This window comes from Triturus cristatus, chromosome 4_1, assembly GCF_964204655.1.
Source record: "Triturus cristatus chromosome 4_1, aTriCri1.1, whole genome shotgun sequence".
Taxonomy (NCBI): domain Eukaryota; kingdom Metazoa; phylum Chordata; class Amphibia; order Caudata; family Salamandridae; genus Triturus; species Triturus cristatus.
Window position 1 is genome coordinate 884286335 of NC_140585.1, and position 17346 is coordinate 884303680.

The 17346-nt window shown below is 43.0% G+C and overlaps 1 protein-coding gene across 8 annotated transcripts in view; it reads left to right on the forward strand.

The window, feature by feature from the left end:
- TMEM209 (transmembrane protein 209) overlaps positions 1 to 17346 on the forward strand; it is a 269726-nt gene that overhangs the window by 61075 nt on the left and 191305 nt on the right. For all 8 annotated transcript variants that reach the window (XM_085653621.1, XM_085653618.1, XM_085653623.1 and 5 more), the window contains 2 exons: positions 6439 to 6521; positions 14732 to 14867. In XM_085653621.1, coding sequence (XP_085509747.1) covers positions 6515 to 6521; positions 14732 to 14867 — 143 coding nt within the window. In that variant the 5' untranslated portion in view covers positions 6439 to 6514. The remainder of the gene's footprint in view (positions 1 to 6438; positions 6522 to 14731; positions 14868 to 17346) is intronic.

Below are 17346 nucleotides of genomic sequence, written 5' to 3' on the forward strand. Positions count from 1 at the left end.
AACTGGACTCGCCAGTTATGTAACTCCACATTGCAAGTTTATTCTGCTCAAAAAATAAATAACAAATGTGCACCCACATCATTGCTCTCGTAATGAAAGTAATGAAAGTTCAGGTACACTGCAGACTGACTGCATTCTGAGGTGGGCACAAAGTACAAAAATCAGGCACAGTCGTTCTGCAGCTGTTGCTGCTAATGAGGTCTCAAGGCTATAGCTGCCAACTTTGAAGCAGGGAAACCAAGATTCGAGCCTCTGGTCGACCCCCACAACCTGTGATTCTGGGCAAAGCACGTAATATCCCCGTGCCTACCAAAAACAATAGGAATGTGTCCGCAATATAAATCTGCAACAAAATAAATAAACCCACTTGACACTTGTCTAAGAGCTCGTTAACGAGTCGAGCACTATATATATATATATATATATATTAGCATGCAAAAACATCATGGGGAAACACTGGTGTGTGGACAAACAGTACCCGAAGAAATCAGCACAAGCGTTTAGCCATGCTACCCCGTGTGAAAGTCTCTTGGACGCAGCCGGGGCCCAGAGCTGGAAACGGGGCGCCTGAGAGGGAGGGCGAGGGTGAGACAGGCAGGGGAGAGAGTGTAGAGAAATGTAAACAAACGTGCGCGGCCATGCTAATTAGAAACAGATGGCCCCTGCACGCCGCTGCTCGCTCCCTCAAGGTAGATGCCGCCACATGCACGACTGTTCGAAAAGAGCAGACCGATTGCAAAAGGTCATCTCCTAGAGCAGCGCATGCGCGCTGCACTAGGCTAGACCTAAGCAGGAGGTCAGTGGCAAAAAGACAGTGGAAACCACGCCAAAAGGTGCCAGGTCTAACAACTCTCTTATCCACTGAATCTAATGATGACGCATCTTTTTGCATCATTGAACCCTTTGTCACAAAACCCACCATCAGAGTTCACCTTAACCATATTGGTGAAACGGTTTTATTAAACCAATGTAAAACAAACTCTTACTAAGATTTCTGTGACTTAGGGTCTCTCTACTTAATTTCTTTCTCTTTGCTAATAATTCCTTTATACAATGAAAAAGGAGGTCTTCAGTATCATTTCAGTGGTACTTTATTAAGTATTGCTTCTAGAAAGGCTACTTTCTTTTTTTTAATGTTGGATGATTTCTTCCAAGTCGGGCCCTTGGCTGTAACAGCCTCTTGTTTATTGTTCTTCATCTGGAACTCCATCATCTCCATATGGCTGCCTGCTGTTCTGCTCTTACTGCAGCCTTTTCATAGCTTTTAAAGCTGCACTGACAACTTTATCATAACATGAAGAATTTCTATATTGTGTAACCTCGCAAGTATTGTAGCAGTAAACTGCTCATCCTGTAGCTGAGAAGACCTCCATTAGATTCTTCAGTATGCCTCGCTTAGCAGGACACTTTCTGGCTCCAGCCTTGATCTCTATCAAGCATCCGAACAAGAGAACAGACAGTATCCGACTTCCCTTGCTTCTTTTGCAACAAGTTCTTGTTGCTGCTGTCTCATAAATCCTAAAAGTATAAATGTTATGCTGAACATGTTCAAACAGCTAATGAAGAGGTACTTTGTGAGTTCTGCAATATTTGCAGCGCAAGATAGTTGGAGGTGCTAGAGCAGGTTTCCACGCAATGCCTGCCCTGCGCTAGTATAACACAGCCGTACAGTGCTGTATTTCAGCTATGCAGCGTACAGCTGTAGCAGCTGACTGACTCAAATAAAATACCTAATAGCAGTTTAAACTGTTTACGGTCGCTAATGCAAACTGTCTAAATATAGCCAATAAACTCATCCTGTTATTACGGTCAGTAATACACTTCCCTCATTTAAAGGCTGGCATCCAGGGATGCCAGACAGAAAAAAAAAGGAAGTGGTTTGGGCTTAACCTCCGGGGCGAAGGAAGAACGAGGAAGTCAGCCGCCGGCAATTCGCAGAAAGGCTTTCTATATTGCATCCCATCTCCAAAAAGAGTGATCGCTCCTTTAGTGAAGTAAAGCTATTCGCCATGGTCGTTCTGGTGGATTTGAAAACATGGGTCGAGGATAATTCGCTTATTCACCAATTTAGATTTTTGAAAAGTGCTAAAATATTGGGCATCATACTGGAATTCAACATAATGGCAGGTGAGTAATTGGGGGCGGCAGGAGTGAGGTTATATGCCTGCTTCCTAGACTACTCATCCTGCCTTTGATAAAGTCAACAGGAAAACATTGTAGGAAAGTCGGAGATTGCCCCAGTGTCCTCCGCACAATGCTACTTCTGCCGAGAAACCTCTATGCACGTTATGATTGGTGATGACACAATAGTAGAAGAGACTAATAGCTTATTGAGTATTGAAGCAGGGATGCATGCTGGCCCCCTCTGTGTTTAATTTATACATTGCAGTTCGGTTCAGTTAATTCTTTATTAATGTTTAGACACCGTCTTTAAAACATACAGCCCTTAAAAAACAAGAAAAATTTCTATATAATCATACCAATTCATCATAATCTACTAGAAGCTCTGAACCCCTACTATTTAAACTAAGACACTAATCCAAACAATATTTAAGAAACTTAGCCAGTGCACAAGTCACATCAAAAAATTCCATCCTTAAGAGATGTTGTAGTGCATCGTTTTGACAATCGGTATTATATTTCTTTTAAAGATTTTAAAATCAAGCAACGTGGCCTATCAAAATAACGACAATCAATTAAAACATGAATGTTAAGACTATGATACGGCAGTCCACATGTGCAGTTATTCTCTTGATCTAAAATGGCTTCAAATTTCTCAGCTCTTACATGACTCCTATTTAATCCTGCACGTAACTTTAATAGTAGTAACCAGGCATCCGGTAATGCCGATTAAATACGGGAATACCTTCATATTTTCCCATGAGTCTAACATGTATTGTGCCGAGGGTTTGTTCCTTGCCTATTTAAAGTCCGCTAGTCTAGATTCTTTTTTACAGGCTAATTTGAATTCTGCTTTAGAGATTAGGGCTTCGGCTCTTTTTAACTCTAGTTTTAAGGCTCCTGCAATGTCTGCCAATCTTGTCTTTACCTTCCTTGCCCACTGTAATTGTCTTGTTTCTATTTCAGTGGCACAGCAGGCTGATATCTTCTGGGTATTTGGGACCAATAATTTATCCCAAAAACAGAGTTGATTTAAAGGCTAGGAAGTTCCAAGCTTGCAATTTTTGCTTCCATTCTGATTGCTTGGGACATTGCACCTTTAGGGAGGGCCAACAGTTTTATTCTGTCTATTTTTCTCACATCTGTCCCAAATTCCCTCCATACTAATGGTGAACAGCTCGCCCCATAAAGATATTGCGTTGGGACCATTGCGTTATAAGTGGTTAAGAGGGGAGACCAGGTGGGGCCGCCATAAGTCTTTTTAAAGTCCCCCCTGTCGTAGCTAATGCCCTCGACTCCACTGATTCTTTTTGTAAGGTCCAACCTAACTGACTAGTAAATGTCATGCCCAGATACTTATAGGAGGACACAACCTCCTACTCTACTGTTGCCTAGCTGCCAATGATACGGTTTACTTTTTTCCCAAACCATAATTATCTTTGTTTTTCCTATGTTCATCTCCAATTTATTAGCCTCGCAATAATGATTAAACTTTTTTAACTTCCTCTGAAGGCCTACTTGCATCACATCCAGAATTGCCACATCTGCATAGATTAGGCACGACACATGTCTCCCTCCTATTTTCGGGGAGAACGAATGTGTTGCTGCCAACTCTCCTGGAAAATCTTCTAAAAATAGGGAGAACAATGTGGTAGCCAGGACACAGCCCTGCATTAATCCATTTCCCAACGGAATTTTCTCAGAGAGGGCCCGTTTAAGTCAAGTTCTACATGGGCCCAGTTCCCAGTATACACTACCTGCAGAATTTCAATTCATGGAATGCCCAATGTCGTCGTAAAGGCCGTTTCATATAAAAGACTACACATATAAGATCCTAATATGGACCAGGCTTCGTTCTTTCACTGCATGTCTGGGGTTCTGACCCACTGAGCTGAGTTATCCTGATCGGAGGTGAGTTTAACTGTGTGTTAGACATGGTGTTGGACTGATCCTTACCTTCTTTGTCTCAGGCACAGACTGCGAAGCATTTCAACATCTTGTGCACTGGCTTAAAAATTGGTCTTCAAAAGACGTCTGGCGCAGACACCACTCGGGCATCCGGGTATATTCCTTTTACTCCCTCCTAATCCAACACATCCTATATGTGCAGCTAGACAGAGTAACCTGGACTTTGTTCTTTCAGGTTACTTACTTGTGCCGGACTGTGTCAAATCCAACCTGCTGCTTGCCGGTATAAGATGGGCAGCTTCTCGTTCCCTGTTGCCCACCTGGCATCTTCAACCCTCTTTATTTGAAGACCAGGGCTAATCTACTAGGGCAGATCTAATCTTACTTTGAAATCAATGCCTGTATTGCTATGTCTTGAGCTATTGAATGGGACGCTTTTAAGGTCACGATTAGTAAACTGTGGAACAGCAAGGACTCTTTGCTTCATCTGAAAGCCTGGGCTCTTCTGGACACCAGTAATGAAACGCTCCTGATGGCGTGGTCAGAGCTTGACGCCCTGATGGACCAGCTCCACTGCGTCAACTAAGCTGCGCATGCTATGTGGACAAATCCGATGCCCTCCCCATCCACAACGCCATCTCTTTGCCTGAGGCACAACACGTGGGCCCACACAAGTGTGCATACATGCAACCTTCACAACACACTATGCACAACTCTACAGCCCTGAGCAGTACGCCACAGATGAGGCCATTGCAGCCTTTTTTTCAAGATCTCGCCTTGCCCCAAATCACACTAGAACAACAAAGGGAGATCGCCCTGCCTATTTCCGTAGAGAAAATTAAGGAAGCTATCCTCTCCCTTGCCACCAACAAGACCCCTTGCCCGTACGGCCTCCCGATAGAATTCGCTGAGACTTTCTATGCTCCCGCCTGGAATTTTTTTATCATGCAGTGGTGGCAGAAGGCCATCATCTCACACTTTAGGGCTACCACACTAATATTCCTTCCCAAACCAGGCAGGGATGCTTACAACATCTCCTTGTATTGCCCACTAACTAATTTTAATACAAATGACAAGATCCTCAGTAAGATTTTGGCAGAACACCATCTTCCTTTGATTCCTCGATTGGTGCATAGTGACCAGAACGGGTTAGTTCCTGGCAGGAGCACATCCTTGAACCTCCATAGGTTTTTTTTATATACTGGAGGCTGGCCCAGGACCATGGCCTCAAGCAGACTGCCTTGTGCTGAATCAAGAGGAGGCATTTGATTCTCTAAATTGGGCCCATCTTTTTCACTTACTTGCGCTATAGCCTGGGGAATCGCGTGCTTAAAATGATTTGGCTCCTGTATGATGCACCGATGGCGAGGGTTAGGACCAGGAGGCTTACCACCGCTGCTATAGAGCTGCACAGGGGCACAAGACAGAGCTGCCAACTTCCCCTTGCCATTTTCCTGGCCGCTAATCACTTACACATGGGAAGGATGGTTTGGAGGATACCTCTAGGGGATCGAACTCAAGCAGTTTCTCGCTACGCAGATGACAAATATCTGAGCTGTGAAGCGACCTCTCTGACATCACCACTACCCTTGCAGGCTTTGATGAGGTCTGCAAAAATCTTTCCTCTTCCTCCCGCACCCAGCTGCCAAAAAGCCTGGTGTAAAATTGGACAGAGAAAAAACAGACTCCCCTTTCCTGACCTTAACAGGTTTCTTGATGAGAACTCAGGACCGCAACACAAATTCCCTTTCAGAGACCTGTTTAGTGATGGCAAAACAAAGTTTCTGTTTTTGTTGTTTCAAAAGTACACGTTTTTGCAAAGAAGGCACAGGAGTCATGTGTTGGTCTCTCAAATCAGTTTGTGCATCCAACCAACCAGGTAGAATCTTAGTAGGAACTGTGGAAGCAGTTATGTTTTAGTTCTATTCCCTATCTATTACAGTTATAGTTTTAAGGTTCAGAGTATTTGTATTCAGGATTTAGAACATCAAAATATCCAAAACCATCCTACTATCCGGATTAGGACAACATCCCCACCCTGCCAAATCTGCACTTTAAATCAGTATTGACAAATTGTCATACCATGCCTTGTACGCAGGTCACCAATGTGTACTCCAGGTACCCAGATCTGTTTAGTCTCCAGCTTGACTGCCTTCGATGGAGATTCTATCCGAGTCATATTGCCTGTAAACGTTTTGTTGATTGAAATAGGGTAAAGAGGATCTGTTTTTACAGAGGTGGGTTGAAGTGATTTTGTGGTTTTATTGATGCCAAATAAAACGCACCTAGATAGGAATCAAATAGATAAAAGCAGGAAGCAGAGTTTCAGTTCATACTGGTTCAAGCACTATACCTCCTTGTTTTTACTTTTAAACCCTGTTTCCTATTCACTTTTTTGCCTTGTTTCAGATTGAAGCCTCTCTGTTCACGCACCCCTGCTCTGTCACCCAGTACCTCCCACTGAAGGCAGCAGGAGACCTGAGCTATGCACGGTAAGTAAGATTTCACCCTACATGTGAAGGATTGATGGTTGCCTCAGTTTATGTAGTCTGCTCTTAAAGATTGAACTATAAAACGCTTTCCAAGGCCAGCAGTTCTGCAGTGTTCAAAGTTTACACTAGTTCAACGTCTAAAACAAACATGAAGCCAACTTTTTTCGATACTTACAGGAAAAATGAGTAACTGAACTCAAAGGCCAATAGTTTAAATGTTATGTGTTTTTCTAAAGCACACTATCACTCACGAGGGGATTCTGGCGATGAGCTGGTGTGTGTGCACCCCTATTAGCCTTACCTGTGGTAGGTTGGTTAATTGAAAAGCCAGGTCTTCAGCTTCTTGCGGAATTCAAGAAGAGAGGAGTAGGTTTGGATGTGGAGTGGGAGGCTGTTTCATGCTTCCTTTAGTCCAGCGTGCTGATGACTCGGGCATGGGTGATGGGAGGCATTTGAAGGTCGTCAGCATCTTCAATGTGTGGAAACAGGATGCAGTGACAGTGTTGACTTGTGCAGTCATGTCTAGTTTAGTTTCTCTGATTATTTTGAGGTTCCTGGCATGGGTGCTAGGTGTGGGTCAGTTTGGCCAGTCCCCAGTTGGAAACCTTTGGTGAGGTTTTCTTGCAGAAGATCACTATTTCTGTCTTGTCGGTGTGGAGCTTGAAACAGTTGGCTCTCATACAGCTAGTGACTTTGGTCATGAAGGCGGTGAACTTGTTTCTTATGTTAGGGTCTTATCCAAGAAGGAGAGTATGAGTTGCATGTTGTCTGTATTGGACAGGATCATGTTGATGTCATGCGCGCAGATGAAATTGTCCAGAGGATCATATCTGTGTTGGAGGGTGGGACTGAGCGATGAACCTTGAAGCACTCCACAGATTAGTTTGTGGACTTCCACGGAGCAAGGTGCCAGGCTGACAGCTTCTGTTCTATCCATTGAGAAGAAGCAGATTCAGCAGGGAGTGGGTCTTTGGAAACCACTCTCATGCAAGTGCTGGATGGGTGTGAGACTATGTTAAATGCTGCAGAGAGGTCTAGGAGAATGAGGGCTGCTGTATCTCCTCTGTTAAGGATCATGCTAAGCTGAAAAATATGAAGTGTGGTCAGTGTTGTAGCAGGCAAGGAAAATGAACAGAATACAAAGGCCTACAGTTCTCATCTTCACTGAAATATGGCGACGGTCGGACGTAATTGCCATGGCTGGAACACTGCTGCTGCGCTTTTGTTACAAGGGGCCGATTTTTGCAGCACTGCTGTAAAACTGGCACCCAGCAACAAAAACACCCCCCACCGGTACAAAACCGGCTCCCACCCTTCGGCCTACCTGGGAATTGCCCGATGCCCGCTACGGCCAGTCTAGCCCTGCACTCCTTACTTTATAATAAGTGTCAAGTGCTATACAATCACAGACACTGCCTGCCAAATGTAAACCATACACCTACTTCGCGTTTGTTACAAATATATAAAGAAACACTAATTAGTGTTCTATAGGCAAGCAGGTACTGGTGACATTAATTGAGGTTTTTAAACCAGGCAAGACCTTGATGGAAGTGTGACTACAGGCTCGCCTTGTCACCTTGGGACCTATGGAGCACTAATTAGTGTTTCTAGCTATAGTTTGGAACAGACACAAAGTAGGGAATGCACTTCACCCCCCAGTTCCTCTGTGAACAATACCTGCTGGGATGGAGGTCATAAGGGCTGCTGTCATTTCCAGTTCCTTAAAGTATACAAAATGGTGATGGATGGAAATGCTTGAATTAATCTCAGCCACTGGATTGCTTGGGGTCGCATCGCAGTAAATAGTTTGTTTGCACACCATGCCACCTTAGCTTCCAATTGCATCAGTAAAAGGAACCGAACCTGGGCTCACAAATGCAGAGCTACAAGCACCACAGCCCAAGAAAAGGTTCTCTTCAAAAGCTGCAAGTTCTTGGCAAGGGTGTATTTGAGAAGAAGATATGCGGTTGTTCCTATTTTAGATCTCTGAATTAGGTGGGTGGCCTTTCAGGCCAGATAGAGGGGGCTGAGCTGTAACCCTAATGTTGTCCTTATAGCCTAAAAAGGTAAGGCTCCTGACCTTCAGTGTAAACTTGATGAATGAATGCGGTGTCTATCCGGCTCCTGCATGTTTTCTGGCCTGTCAAAGGATGTGCCAACTTGTCCCAACTTGTTGACGCTGAGGAAGGACCCCCACAGACAAAGTCCCCTTTATGGCTCTTACTGACGGTGGCAGTGACTGCGATGGGAGTGTCAATGTTTACCAACAAGTCCTGGGTAAAGACACATGTTCCAAACCCTAAGTTCTTTGCTTATTGATGACTGCCACTTCCTGGACTGTTTCACCAGTGCAGGGACATTTGTCTAGCAGAGCTGGGTAGGTGACTGATGGCACAGCTGAAGGGAAATTCTTCCCTGTTTGAAACAAAGCAATAAATATTCGCCTTAACTAAAAAGTTATTTTTATATAATGCTTTATACCACACGTGTGGCATTGGAGCATCTTGTTGCCTTAAAGGGACACTTTAAAAAAATAAATAAATAATTGAATTTTGTATAGCGCTGTCTAGACCCAAGAGTATCTGCGCTTTTACATATTTTGAGAGGTAGTTTACAAGAAGTACATGATGAAAGTGAATTTGGATTTAAAACAGTCATAAGATAAACAAAAAAGTAAAGAAGTCCACAGTATGGATGCATAAATATATAGCAGTCCAGCATTTGGGTGAAAGTAAAAGGGACAGGCTTGAGTCTGCTTAGTCAGTAGGATAAGGAGGTCTTCCGGACGGAATTGTTTTCAAAGTAGGGTTATGTATATCAACTAGTGAATAATGTTGAAGTAGTTGTTGAGTATTGGAGATTTGAGTTCCTGTTTGAAGCATGAAAAAGAGGGGTTGTAGCGTACGTAGGTCCCTTGGGAGTGAGTTCCAAATCTTGGAGGCATTTCCAGAGAAGGAGCATGCCTGCAATGATTTCTTTTTAAGTTACGAGGTATGAGAAGATGAGTTGGAGCCTCTCCGAACCTGGCCTTTTCCTGCTTTCGATAGTTGCGTTTCTAGATATTTTAGGTTATTAGTATGTAGGGCTTTGTGGGTGATACAGGCTGTGTTGTATATGCATCTTCCTTCAGTGGGAAGCCAGGCTAGACTGGTTTCATTTAATGAGAATGCGGTCTCTGTGCACCTGTTGTCTGCTTGAATCTTTGTTTTTGAAAGAGAACATTGCAAAGGGATTTTCAGCTTAGGGTTGGTGTTTGTTTATACATTACTATTTATTGTTCTAATGCTGGATGTTAAACTAAAATAAACTAAATGTTAAATTAGATTGTGGGCTTGATTTAAAATATTTTTGTTTTTTGGATAGAATTGGTGTTCCTGGATCCTACGGGTAGGTTTGAAATAATGTGTTCATAAATGTTGTAGGGTCCCACTATGTAATACTTGGAGGCCTTGGTGACCATTGTAGAGTTTGTGAAGGTTTTCCTCCACTATATGTGTAGCTGTGTGTAAGTTTCATCATGGCCTACACCCTGATCATCGTGGCTGTAGAAGGGTGATACCATTGATTGTCATATAGTGTATAACAAATACTTTTTTGAGCTTGTTGGGTACTTTACTGGTTAATAACTTTGAGAGAAATGAAGGGAAGATGTCAAAAAGGTGTATTTGGGACCAGTCTGTCATTGAGTGCCAGTGTCTTGGCTATTTGAGTATATCCAAGTAGGGATGGAAGGCATGATGTAAGAATGAGCATTGGATTTGGTATGACAGTAGATTGCATTCATTTTACAGTGGGATACAGACATGAGTTTGGGAGATGTTTAATGAGTTGGTTGACTCCCTTAACAAAGACTTTATCTCTGTTAGTTGACTGCTATTGTGGTTTGATAGCAATTCACTTTGGAAGAGATGACTACACCTGTGCTTGTGTTGCACTGGCTTCTCCAGTAGCATGATTTGTATCTTATTGCATCTTGTGGGAGTGCCTATTTGTAGATAACCCTTGCCATCTCTTTGTTGGGGGTTGTGGAAAGCACTGTCTCAGACTGGTTGCCACCCATTTCAGACAACTAAGAAGTGAAGTCTCTGCATGTTTCTTGGTTAGGTGTAATCGAGGGAAAGGAACCTGCTACCCTTGGCTTATCCTTCCGTCCAATTCGCACTTGCCACCCCTTGTCTGCAGGGGTGGGGGAGAACAGATGGCATACCTTTAAGATTATTAAAGGAACAAACCGTCTAAAAGCCCTGTTTAATTTCTGTAGTTTACACTCCCTGTCCTGCTTACTAGTTTGAGCCTGGACGGAGGTTCAACAGTGAAAGTCCTTGAAAGAGTTTGAGAGCCACCTGGTCTCCTTAGTTGTGACATTTTAAGCAGGATTGTATGTGATCTGAGAGATATATGATGATTAGTTCTGGAATGTTGCTTTTTTTTAGTGAGTGTAGAACATTGTAGTTGCTTGATGAGAAGCATTGTAAAGGGAAAGGTGAGCTGCCTCCAGTAGGCGGCCTGGCTTATTAGTTTTGCAGATAATGGCTAGGCCACTGCCAGTTTTGTGTTTGTACTTGGTGTTTCATACTGTATACACTGTAGAACCTGGACTAAAGTTTGTGTCCATGTTAACCAGACGTGTGTAATGAAGTAAGTGTTCAGATTGATTGTGGTAATGTCAGAGGCATGTAGCACTCTGAAAACAACGTTGAGCATTAAGTTTCAGATTCCTTTTTTTCATTTACTGAAAAAGGGAATACAGAAATGGCGCATTCAGTGCACCTTTTTAGAAACTTCTCTTTTTAGGTCTCGCCTTGGCAGAGCATGCGCTGCATGCGCTGTCTCAGCGAGACCTAAAGTAATTTGTATGTTGGCTGAAACTCCTGTAATGTGTTTTTTCGCCTGCCATTGGTTTACCTGTGGCATTGCTGTTCTTATCTTGCTTTGTGTTGGCTGTTGATCCTATGGTAACTTCCGTATAGTCCTGAAGCAGCGGTGCCTAACTAAGTTTTCCACCGCTCAGCTTGCACTTGCTTTAATTGGGTGCAGTGTGCCATCTGTTTCTCGCGCTGCGTTTGTTTATTTATTTTGGAAATCGCCCTGTGCGTCTGTAGGACTTAACAGCACCCAGAGGAAATCACAACGACAGGTAAGCAGAAGCCCCGGGCATTCCCACGAGAGACAGCCAGGACAAGAAATTAGGGGCCGGACGGAATGCTGTTTAATTTTTAGCGCGGTCTGACATGCCCTCTTCCCTCTCGCGCCCTGAGAGACAGCAGACCTAAATAATGCAGCCGGGCCTCTCCCAGCAAACCTGGCAGCAGCAGCCCCGGGTGCCATCCGGCATGCCAGCTATCTGTTAACACTGGACAGACGGGGCAGCGGAAAACTATTAATCCGCCGATCTGATTGGGATTGGGGGGGGGAGTTTGCTCGAGCTAGAAATCCCTGAGCCTCCCTAATAGCAGGCAAGGACCCGGGCTAACTCACTGATGTTGATTTCATCTTAAATAATCATTCTAAAGTGATCACGTGCACAAACCATAGAGAAGACATTGACCCTATTTTGAAGCGTACCTAACCTAACTACAATAGAGTCTGACTTGACCCTTCCAACCAAAGGCCACATTATTTTAACTCATACCAGTATGTTAAATATTGTACAAAACAAAATCATATTGTGCAGTTTCTTTAATTGTAAATAAGTGACAGGTGTTTCTAAAATTAATGATTCACAGATATCGGGAACTCCCGAGCGAACCGGGCGTTAAGCGCTGTTACATTTTAGTAGCTGACACCAGTGGTAGAAGTGCATTTCAAAAGTACTTTGCGCAATAGAGGCAGGGGTGAGTGAGCAAGGAGGTGGTGTCAGACGTGGCAAAAAAAATAATATACGTATTCTTTCACTTTTTCGGTCGTTCAACTTCAGTAACTACATATAAATGTAATGCACTATCGTACATTATGAAACCTGAAGGCTACAGAATTGAAATCTGCGGTGGAGAATGGTGACTTGTGTATGTGTAGTGCTGAGAGGTCAATCTCTGACAGAAAGCACTGTGAACTAAAATGTACAAATGTATTAAAATAGAACCGCAAACAAACAAGAACAGAACAAATGGCAAGCTGCATATGAACGCTTTTTACATTAGAAAAGATATAGACAGAGCCCTAAAAAGAAATACAAAAATGCTCTTCATAATCACTTTTAAAGCCCGCAAAAAAAAAATGCGCTAGGAACTAACGTTTAAATGTGTTTTGCAAGTTAATTTCTTATTTTACATCACCTAAAAATAAGCACAAACACTCATAGTAACGCGACCGGGAACGAATGTTTAAATTCCTTTTTAAAGGTTAATTTTACATTTTACGTGACCTAAAAATAAACAAACGATTATAATAAAAGTTCGGTTGTGGTTGTGGGTGTTAGCACAAATGTTGTTAGGCATGGTACTAGGACTTTGGCTGTGTTCATCCTTCTCCATGCCCTTCCTACTCGTTTACTTATCCACCTTCTCCTTTCTCACCCTTCTCTGTCTTTTTCCACTGGCTCCGTTCTTTTCATTAATCTCCTCCTTTCTATTTATCCTTTTATCTCCTCCTCCTTTCTTTATTTCTACCTTTTTCCTCCTCTTCGACATTCTCTCCTCTTCCACTGCCTTCCATCTCATGCTCTTTAATGTTCCTTTCTTGTCTTCTTCCTTTTTTCTCCCTTCAACCTCCTTCTTTAACACCTGTTTTAACCACCTAAGTTGCCATTCATCTTCTACTCCTTTCCTTAACTGCTTATTAATATTTTGGTATTTAGTGGTTCTTAAACGTTCTCGAAATATTCATTCTATTCAACAATTATGTCTCCGATATCTTTCCTCGCCCTTCATGAGACCTATTTGCAAATATTTTGGGTTGCAATACCACACAATTAGAATGAAAGTGCACATTGGTTCAGTGTGCAGCAAGAAAACCGTTGCAGCTACAATGAAAATAATCATTTTCAAAGCCAATAGGTCTCACCTCTGATGAGTGATTTGCTTTGCCAGCACATTGTGGTATTCTGATGTGAACTAGCATGTGCCTGAATACTGCTGCACACCTAACAATTTTGCAATAGGTTTGCTATTAAAACCCATTCCATGATTTCTGATGCGCGTGATTGCTGCTGTGTATGTCATGAATCATTCATACATGTGTCATGGCCAATGCATTTAACTGTGTTGTGGCACCTTGCAGTTGTTTCATTTACTGATCTAACCTAGTTGACAGCCATGTCTATACTAACTAACTATAGAAACAAGCATTTTCAATGCAATAGGTCTTGCATTTGCGAGAGTTTGAGCTATTGGCATTGTAAATGACAATGCCTTTTATTTATGTATTTTGAAAACCTGCAAGTGGTGGGTAAACACACATTTTGTACTTGTAGTCCTTGCTTACAAGAATCAGGGCTGACAGTAAAAGACGCAGTTACTGATAGCGTTGTGCATTTCCAACAGTGAACCGCGAAACAGAAATAAGTTAATGTAAACTGGACACTAATGTATGTAGCTATGTGAACGCATGAAGCAAGATATGATTAGAACTATAATAGTGAAGACAACCAATGTGTATTGTATTGAATGATTGCACAATGTTCTATGTGTTAACTGATGATATAACTGTGCCATTTAAGGTTATTAAAAAGAGTTAAAAAAAAAAAGAATGGGCAGTGGCAGAGAAGGGTCTTTGAAGTTTACGAGAAGGGATGATAAATAAACTGAGGATTTGGCCGATTGGTCAGTAATTCTGCAGAAACTCTCGGGCCCTCCATACTCTAGGTCGCACTGAGGAAGAATTGCAACCTCACTACATCTTCCGGAAAACATGATGGGAAGTGGACGGAAGGGGAATCATTTAGAAGTGAACTACAACAAAGGATACATAGTAAATAAATATCATGATGTGGGAGAGGCTCCATGGTTTCTTTATTGAAGTTGATAAGAATGAAATAGGGTATTCAAAATAAAGAAGTAAGGGGTTTAAGGTATGCAAATGTGGAGTAACAGTCAGTGATAAAGCTTCCAATATCCGGAGCATAAGAATGATAACTTATGTATTGTTGATGGTGCTAAAGCAGAACTCCACACATCGCTGTGTTCTATGTCCTGATTGTGGTTGTTAAAAGCAACATGAAAATAAGTGTTTCAAATTTATTTCTCTTATGATGTTGTCTTTACGCTTTCTAGAAACTGCGAATGAAGAGCCAAGCATTTCACTTATTGACCAAACAATGAAGATGAGGAAAGAGGCAGCTGCTAGGAAGGTGGTCCTTGCCTGGGGTGTTCTCAATGTAGCAGTTGCAGGTCTTATATACACTGAAATGTAAGTAGACGTTTAAAAATACATATACCTGTCGCTCCTGTTGCTCCTAGCCTTAGATGGGTTAATTTCACTCTTAGGGAGGGGTTTAGCATGTCATCAGAAGACTCCTAAACATTTCAACCAAACAAGTGCACTTGAGACTGCTTTCGGTTGAAATGTATTGTAAACAACTTGCGGGTTGCTCAGTCATGGTAGCATTAGTGTGCTGTGCAACATGTACCAAATTCTAGTAACTTGCACACACTCATCTAGTTGTACCTATTGGTCTTGCTCATCTTGTTTGATTAAAATTGAAGCACTATTGGCTATTAGTAGTGTGACAGAAGCTATGAACTATCAGGCTGCTCTTGCTTGCCCTTACACCCTCATAAGACCTGCAATATTCTTGAATGTGGTCTAAGTTGGTTTCCTTCCTTGCCTGCCCGTCTTTAGGTCTGAGCTCACAGAAAGCCCGCCATGATCAATTGACTGTAGACCACCTCTGTTTTGAAGAATTCTGTGATGAGGCATAGGTCTTTTGTTTTTGATTTTACTGATAAGATGTTGCTTTAGTCTCATCCTTCATCGAGGGATTCAAATGTCCCTTTCTTGAAGTATTTTCCCATTCGCATGTCGAAAGTGATGGGGAAGTGTAAAGGATTGTAATAAGGTCCTGTAACATTCTCTCTGGAACTCTTAAATTGATCTACAGGCCCACATGCCCATTGTCACCAATTTATCATTGTCTAGGAACTGTGAAAACCCTTCTCCCACACTTGTCTCAAGCAACCTTTACTGGATATATAGTATAACTTGGTGAAACCTACAAAGTCCTCTCTAATTGGGTCTTTTCCAGAATTGGCAGAACTAGATGTAGGTTTTGCAACATGAATCCTTTTCTAGGTTTACATGTCGCCTCACTACGTTTTGGGCCCTTGCCTGCCGCGGGTACTTGGGCCTCCCACACAAGTGAGGTACCATTTTTACCGGGAGACCTGGGGGAACGCTGGGTGGTGGTAAATTTGTGTGAGCCCGGTGATGCCACAACTTTCCCACACCAAAATGTGTGAAAAAAGTGATTTTTTTCAGCAAAAATTGAGGTTTGCAAGGGATTCTGGGTAAGGAAACGTTGGGGAATCCACGCAAGCCATACCTCCCTGGAAGCCGCCGGGTGTCTAGTTTTCAGAAATGTGTGGGTTTGGTAGGTTTCCCTAGATGGCCGCTGAGCACCGGGCCAAAAACCCAAGTGACCCCCCTTGCAAAACCAGATTAACTATTGTTTCTACAGCGTGAGAATTTTGGAATAATATTGCAATGAAAATGTGGCAGACATTTTGAGGTTTGCAGGACATTGGGGATAAAAAAAACTTTTTGAATTCACAAGAGAGACATCACCATGAACTCCCATGGCTTTTCGACAATATCTACAGTTGGTGGGTTATTCTTACATGGAAAGTGTACCTTGGCAGAGAAACTAAAGACAAAGATTCCTGCACAACCATCTATTCCTCAAACACACACACATACTGGTTGGATTTGGCACGAGGGCGAGTCATGATTCAGTGTATTAAATTTTATTAACAAGAGATTTCACAAAAATGAAATGCACTGTCAATAATTAAATTCACAAAAAAACAAACCAATGACTCGCAGCTCGTGAGCTGTAAAGCCACGTCAAGGCACCAACCACTTTACAGGCCATTCACACACCTTTCATACGTGATACAAACAAGACCATTTGCACCACCAGGCACAAAAGCAACACATTACATAATTCACAAAAAGGGACACGGTACACCCTGCTTCAGAAAGACAAATATTACTGCACAGCCATCTAATCCGCAAGCACACACACATACTGGTTGGATTTGGCACGAGGGTGAGTGATGGTTCAGTAGATACAATTGTATTAGCAAGTGATTTCACAAAAATGAAATGCACTGGTAATAATTGAAAGGGCGAGAAACTGAACCATTGAATCACAGCTCGTGAACTGTAAAGCCACGACAAGGCACCAACTTCTTTACAGGCCATTCATACACCTTTCATACGTGTGAGACATACAAAACCATTCACACCGCCAGCCGCGGGCCCATCACATAACAAAACTCACACCAGCACACAGCGCCATTCAAGGGCCCATCACTTTCACACGCCCACAATCCTGACACAGCAACTACACAGGCTGATGGATTGCGTGGAGTGGCACTCAGCTAGCAGTGTGTGTAGTGACCAGCAGAAAGTCACTACTCACACACAGCCAGCCGAGCGCCAGTCCACGCACACTGCTAGCAGAGCGCCAGTCCACGCACACCGCTAGCCAAGCGTCAGTCCAGGCACACCGCTAGCCAAGCGCCAGTCCAGGCACACCGCCAGCCAATCGCCAGTCCAGGCACACCGGCAGCCAATCGCCAATCCACGCACACCGCCAGCCAAGCTCCAGTCCACGGACACCATCAGCCAACACCAGTCCGCACACACCACCAGTCCACGCACACCG